The sequence below is a fragment of the Pogoniulus pusillus genome, chromosome 24 (assembly GCF_015220805.1).
Source record: "Pogoniulus pusillus isolate bPogPus1 chromosome 24, bPogPus1.pri, whole genome shotgun sequence".
Taxonomy (NCBI): Eukaryota; Metazoa; Chordata; class Aves; order Piciformes; family Lybiidae; genus Pogoniulus; species Pogoniulus pusillus.
Window position 1 is genome coordinate 21,712,844 of NC_087287.1, and position 6,739 is coordinate 21,719,582.

General features: G+C 52.4%; 1 protein-coding gene across 1 annotated transcript; it reads right to left on the reverse strand.

The window, feature by feature from the left end:
* Nucleotides 1-1,401: 1,401 nt before the first annotated feature.
* LOC135186290 (ral guanine nucleotide dissociation stimulator-like 1) lies at nucleotides 1,402-5,883 on the reverse strand. Its single transcript, XM_064163928.1, has 6 exons — nucleotides 5,732-5,883; nucleotides 5,446-5,527; nucleotides 5,204-5,359; nucleotides 4,975-5,096; nucleotides 3,787-3,876; nucleotides 1,402-1,615 (listed from the first exon to the last, which is right to left on the reverse strand). Exons 1-6 carry the CDS (start codon nucleotides 5,881-5,883, stop codon nucleotides 1,402-1,404), a joined length of 816 nt encoding a protein of 271 aa, XP_064019998.1.
* Nucleotides 5,884-6,739: the final 856 nt, after the last annotated feature.

Genomic DNA, 6,739 nt, shown 5'->3' on the forward strand with positions numbered 1-6,739 from the left:
AGAGGCAAACCAGGAGGCAGGGGCATCCCTGGAGGCAGTTGTCTCTGGAGGCAGGGGTGTCGCTGGTGGCAGAGAAATCACTAGAGGCAGAAGAATCGCTAGAGGCAGGGGCACCAGTGGAGGCAGAGGAATCACAGGAGGCAGGGGCATTGCTGGAGGTAGAGATGACCCAGGAAACGGAGGCGGCTCAGGAGGCAGGGCCGTCCCTGAAGGCAGGGGCGTCGCTGGAGGCAGAAGAATCGCCAGAGGCAGAGCAATCACTAGAGGCAGAAGAATCACTGGAGGCAGGGGCGTCGCTGCAGGCAGAAGAATCGCTGAAGGCAGGGGCGTCGCTGAAGGCAGAGCAATCGCTTGAAGCAGAAGCGTCACGGCAGGCAGGGACGTCCCAGGACACAGAGGCAAACCAGGTGGCAGGGCCATCCCTGGATGCAGGGGCGTCGCTGGAGGCAGAAGAATCGCCAGAGGCAGAGCAATCGCTAGAGGCAGAAGAATCACTGGAGGCAGGGGCATCGCTGGAGGCAGAAGAATCACTAAAGGCAGAAGAATCGCTAGAGGCAGGGGCGTCGCTGGAGGCAGGGACGTCCCAGGAGGCAGAGGTGTCACAGGATGCAGGGGCGTCGCTGGTGGCAAAGGCTTCCTGGGAAGCAGAGGCAGCCCAGAAGGCTAAGGCTTCCACAGAGGAAGAGGCATCCCGGGAAGGAGAGGCAACGCTGGAGGCAGATTCATTGAGCTACACAACAGAAAGAAGGAAAACCATTGTGAGAATCTGGCCAGGTTGAATGCCTGCCCTGCTGGAGGGAGAAGCTAAGCAAGAGGCATGTGCCTCAGCCGTCTGCATCCTCCCCAGCAGCCTGGCCCTGCTATTCCATGTCTCCAGAAAAAGTGACCTTCCTTGGTTAATGTCACTGTCTGACTGTAAACTGATTTCTGATTGGGGGTGCTGGACTTGCTCCATCTTTCCTCTTCAGGAAGAGGAGACCAGGAGGTGGCAGCAGACACAAGGCACAGAATCAGCCTGTGGACAGCCAGCCGAGGAGTCAACAGCTCCTGCTCCAGGCCAGTGCCTTCACTGGGCTCTTTGTCTGCCACTTCTCTTGAAGCGTTCTTTAGGATCACAGAACGCTTTTGGTTGAGAGAGACCTCTCAGATCATCGGGTCTGACCGGTAACCCCCCACTGCCAGGTCACCACTGAACCATGGCCCTCGGCACCACATCTACACAACTTTTCAACCCCCTCCAAGGATGGGGACTCCACCACTGCCCTGGGCAGCCTGCTCCAGGCCTTGACAACCCTTTTGGGGAATAAATTGTTCCTCATGTCCAACCTAAACCAGCCCTGGTGCAACTTCTAAGTTCAAAAGGGAAGAGCCTCCAGGAAATACATCTTTGTGGAACTCCTATCAAATCCCTTCTGCTGGTTCCTGCTTGTGTAGTTCATCCAAAGAGTGCCCCTGGGAGTGCTGCAGACCTGCCTCTTCAGCTTCAAAATGACTGACCTCAGATGCCGAGATTCTGGCCGAGTCATCACTCTCCCCAGAGCTTCCCCTAGGCCTGAAGTCAGGATGTTCTTTGGCAGCCATGCTGTGGGTGACTGCCTCAGAGCCCATCAGGAGCCTGGTGCAGAAAAGAGAGCATAAAAGCCACTCAACGAAAGCAGAGCAGAGCTGGGCTCAGAAAAGCTGCCAGGTGCTTCAAAAGCCTTACCTATTGCTTTGTTTTCCTCTCTCAAGTAGCCTGCTTTCATTTCCTCTGTGCTGTTTGGAGGGGTTGTTACACACTACGGGGGACAATACCTTCCTGACCCAGCACAGCTACCAGCTGCAAGGCCACAATCCCAGCTCCTGCCCCACTACCAATCCTCACTGCTCTGTGCAATGTTCAGACCTAGCTGGAGGAAACGACTGAGCTGCTGTGTTTGCAGACACGAGAGGCAGCTCTGAGGGGTGGTGGCAGCTGAGTCCTCCTTAGGGACTCCCATACACTGCACTCACGTCCTGGTCCCTGTGACCAAGAGGCAGCTCAAGACCGACTTGGTCATCAGGAGTAAGTAAAACAGTGAGTGCAAGGCAGCAGATGGCCGAACACCACCACAGGTCTCCCCAAGGCAAATTCATTCCTTCACTCAGTGAAGGTACCACAGGTACCAGCCCCTCTCTAAGAGGCTGGATGGAGATGTGCATGACGAGGAGATCTCGGAAGGTGTCAATCACAGGCTTATCCTGCCCAAGATTCATTTCTAAGTGCAGGTCAAGCCAAGATAAAGGAGTGTCAAAGCAAACAGACTGCTCTAATGCATGGAGAACCCAGGCTGATTAGATGCTATGTCAGCAGCAGGCAACAATCTAGAACAAGTTAGAGAGAGGTCACTCACTGCTGCCAGTGTGAATTATGCCAGGCTGTTCTGCTTTATTAACTTCCAGAACACATTCAGGTGCAGATGGAATGATTGCTTAGACAGAGACTGCACAGTGCTAACAGGCTGACCAGGGGAAGTTACAGCAGGACTGCACTGAGCCCCAGTCAGAAACCAGAGAATAAAGTCTGGCATTTCTTGCACACAGCTTAGGCAGCTCCAAGGAAGTCACTAAGGAGAGGCCACAGAATTCAGGCATCGTCACAGAATCGCAGAATCATTTCAGTCGGGAAAGACCTTCAAGATCATAAAGTCCAACCATTCTCTAACTCTACCAAGGCTAGTGCTAAACCAGACTTTAGGGCTGGGTGATAGTTTGGACTGGATGATCTTGGAGGTCTCTTCCAACCTGGTTGATTCTATGGCCCTCAGCACCACATCTCTGCCTCTTTAAAACAACTCCCTGGGGTGCCTGTTCATATGTTTGAGTACCATTTCAGCCAAGAAGTATCTTCTAATGTGCAACCTAAGCCTCCCCTGGCACAACTTGAGGCCACTTCCTCTTGTCCTATCACTTATTGCTTGAAATAGGAGACTAGTTCTCACCTCACTCCAACCTCCTTTCAGTATGCTGTAGAGAGCAAGAAGTTCTCCTCTCAGCCTCTTTTTCTCCCGGCTAAAGAACTCCAGTTCCCCAAGCTGCTCCTCACCAGACCTGTTCTCCAGACCCTCCACCAGCTTTGCTGCCCTTCCTATGAAGGGGGAGTCCCCTTCATATCTCCTCGTCCATCAGGTTCAAGTGTCTCTCCTTTAAGGTGTTTTTACTTCAGTCATTGAACTCTGCTTTCATCCCCTGAAGCTCTCCCTGAATTCCTGCTGGCCTACTGTTTCCCACAGCTGCTTAGCTGCCTGACCCTCATCTCCAACCACCTCCTGTTTGAATCTTTGTGGCATTAGACCAAACAACTGGACTGTCTCCTCATGATTCTTTTTTTTCCTTCTCTAACTCCAAGGCAGTGAGGCAGATTGTTTCTGTTATCAATGCCTTTTTGCTAACCTTCATTTTCATCCTGCAAGGAGCTTTTGCACCTATAGAGCAAAGTAGACTAGTAACAGGCCAGGCTCTATCATCCTTTCTACAGCTGCTTTCAGAGAAGTTATGACACAATGGATACTAAATTTATAATCCAGCATCGAATTTGTTCCTTCTTCTGACACCTTGGCAAGGCTCACTTCTAAGCTCTTTCATCATAACTCTCATGACTCCTAACAACAGAACAGGGACAGCTCCAGACAGAAGCAGTTTCTAGCTGATGATGTATCCTGGAAGCCATGCAGAGGTCTGGATCCCCGGGCAGGTTTTACAGCTGTTTGTCTGATTTGTTCAGGTTCACATTAACACACCACATGCCCTTTGCCCCATCACACTCACAGGCTGAGCCTCTCCACCACACTCTGCTGACGTTTGGGTGGTGCGGGTCTGATCTTAGCAGCTGCTTCGATCTCCTGTGACAGGCGGTAACTGCAACACAGAAGCCACTGGGTTAGGATTTTTACAGGCAATGTTTCCTGCTCTATCTCTCAAAATAGCAATATTCATGACGTTCAAGAAGCCTTCAGCAATTCCCACTTCATAGAAGGTTGCAACTCCACAAAGAGGAGCACAGCATCATTGTTTTGCTTGGAAAAGACACCTAACAGCACTGAATCCAACCATTCTCTAACTCTGCTAAGGCTGGTGGTAGCCATGGCCCTCAGCACCACATGTCTACACCTTTTAGACACCTCCACAGACAGGGATTCAACCACCTCCCTGGGCAGCCTGTCCCAGTGTTTGAGAACCCTTTCAGTGAAGTTGTTTCTTCAAACATCCAACCATAATCTCCCTGTTGTAACCTGAGCACATTTCCTCTCTTCCTATCACTACAGCTCTGTCTATATTTTACCACACTAAAGGGGATCTTTCACCTCTTCCAAATGCTTTTTTGGATGACACCCATGGTTTTATTTTAAAACCCAAGAGAATAGTTCATGTGGGTCTTGGGTAAGCCAACTGGCCTGTTTCACTGTGACTCCATGCAGTGCAAATTATGACTCAATATGATGCTAATTAACTGCTGCTTCAATTAGCAGAGAGATGGTCAAAGCTTAGTGGAGATAGCACAACGCTGTCAGTAAATGCTCTTGGGATCCTCTTGCAGCACAGAGCTCAGCTCTTTGATGAAAAACCTGCCCCAAACACCCTGAAGACATCGATGTGGTGAGCGCTCAGCAAGCTCCGCATTGCCTTGGCTACCTGCCGCCCACACCCACCAGCCAAACAACTCAGTGATCTTGATCTCCCTTAGGACTGACTTCTGAGCCTGTGCCTGCACATACAGACAGCCCAGACACAATAGACTATCTCATTTCAAAGTCAAAAGCCTGATTTCCCATCTCAAAACTCAGTGCTCAACAGGTTTCCTCCAGCTGGTTAGCAGGAGGCAGATGTATTTCCACTGCCCCTGAGCAGCAGTACACACAAGTTCCTATAAGAGGACAGACAAGGGCTGACCTAATCTACCTGCGGGGGGGAGTGGGGTAAGACAAGCCTGCTTTGCCAGCTGGACTAAGAACTCACCTCTCCTCCTCAGTTAAGTGCTCCTGCTTCCTGAACCACTGGATGAATTTGTGGTTGGGCGTCAAGAAATAGCTCTTACACGCAGACTGAAGCAGCTTAATTTGGGAAATCACCTCAAACTCCTACAAGAAAACAAATAAGCAAACAGGAATTCTGATCAGAAAACAAGATGAAGGCAAACAAACTCATCCCTATACTAAACACATGACACAACAGCCCCAGGACAAACCCAGTCTGGCCTGAAGTTCAGTTTCAGTTGAGTGACTATTTCAAGAGCCACTCTGTCAAACAGCAACACTTCTCCGTCTCCCCAGCAGACCTCAGATGAAAAGGAAAGGCTCGGGTGGAGGACAAGAAACAGGTGGTTTAAATGGAAAAGGATCCCCTGCGGGGTCAGTGCCAGTGGCAGGCATCACCAGGTTGGGACGGTGCAGGAATACCACTGTCGTATCGATCAGAGGGCTCCGGTACGGCGAAAGCACCTTCGCGCCTGCCAGCGCGGCCTCTGCTCAGCCGGAGGCCGCAGCTCAGCTGCGACTTCGCCCGGCGCCGCCTTCGGCACAGCCCGATGGCAGCCGGGAACCGGGGCTCTGGCTGCCGCTAGAGCTGCAGCTGCTGCGAGAGCCGCCGGCGTTCCTGCAGCCCGCAAAGGCGCCGGCAGGGGAAGAGGCGCCCCCCGCGCCGGGACCGCGCCGCTCGGCACCGTGCCGGGGCTCTGCGCTGCCTTTAACCGAGGCTCCAGCTCAGAATTAGTTACTCGCCGCACGGGCGACCACCCATTTCTGCGCCCATGTGTCCCGCACTGCCCGCGCTCTCCGCCGCCCTGCTGCCGCCGGTGTGTGCGCGGGCGCGGCAGACCGAGACTGCCTCACTTCGCTCTTTGCCCGAGGGAAAGGGCAGTAAAATCATAACGCTCTGGCTGGAGTGGAGATGAAAACACAGACAGGCTGTATCTAGAGGTGTGCAGGGAAAGACACAGCACACCTGAATCCTTAGCACCTGATACAGGAGAAACTGCCCCCAAAATCTCCTCCCCCAAAAAACGCCACCCAGAGCCCAGTGCTCATTTTCTCCCATTGCCATTGCCTCCCATTCCGGCCCCCAACAGGCCGAAATCCACTGCAGGCCGTGGCCTCGAAGGCCGCTGGGCTACAGGATACCTTCTACGTGGTTACTTAGTTACCCAGAGGAGTTCCTGCAGAGGCAGGGAGAGAAGAGATGGAACCGACCTTGCTGCTTACTTGGAAAGCACTCTCAGGGTTATGGGACTGAATAACATCACTGCGGTGCCTGGGGACAACCAGCTCATCCCCTGGGGCAGATCTTGGTCTTTGGAGTGTTCTGGGATAACCTGGAACCCCTCAAACCATGACAGGTAGCAAAGGTTTGCAGGTTCTTCATCTCTTTAGCAGACCCTAACCACTCTCCTCTGATGGCCAGACCAGCTCTGAGAGAACAATCCTGCTGGTCCTCAGGGGGTTCTCAGGCAGCAAGCAAGGGTAAGAATTTGGGGGGTGCCTGCCATGCAAGCATTGTGGTCCTCCCTGGCTTTGCACATTGTGCAGTCACACTTGGCCCAGAGGAACATATACTGCTGCCCTAGGTGTATGTGACTAGAACACTACAAGAGTTCTTACAAGACCCTTAAAAGCAGGTTATTGACTCAGGAATGGAGTGAAATCCTTGGCATGGTTCAGAGGGCAGCTCTGTTCATACAAAGCTGGGCTGATGACCATGGAGAAGCTCACATATGGTATTAATGGTA

What these genes read in the sequence shown, in the direction of transcription:
- LOC135186290 (XM_064163928.1), bottom strand. Translation starts at nt 5,883, where the DNA reads ATGATTTTACTGCCCTTTCCCTCGGGCAAAGAGCGAAGTGAGGCAGTC. An exon ending in GGTGGTCGCCCGTGCGGCGA is followed by an intron (nt 5,528 to 5,731) that starts GTAACTAATTCT and finishes GCTGTGCCGAAG; the next exon opens with GCGGCGCCGGGCGAAGTCGC. An exon ending in CACTTAACTGAGGAGGAGAG is followed by an intron (nt 3,877 to 4,974) that starts GTGAGTTCTTAG and finishes TCTGTGTTGCAG; the next exon opens with TTACCGCCTGTCACAGGAGA.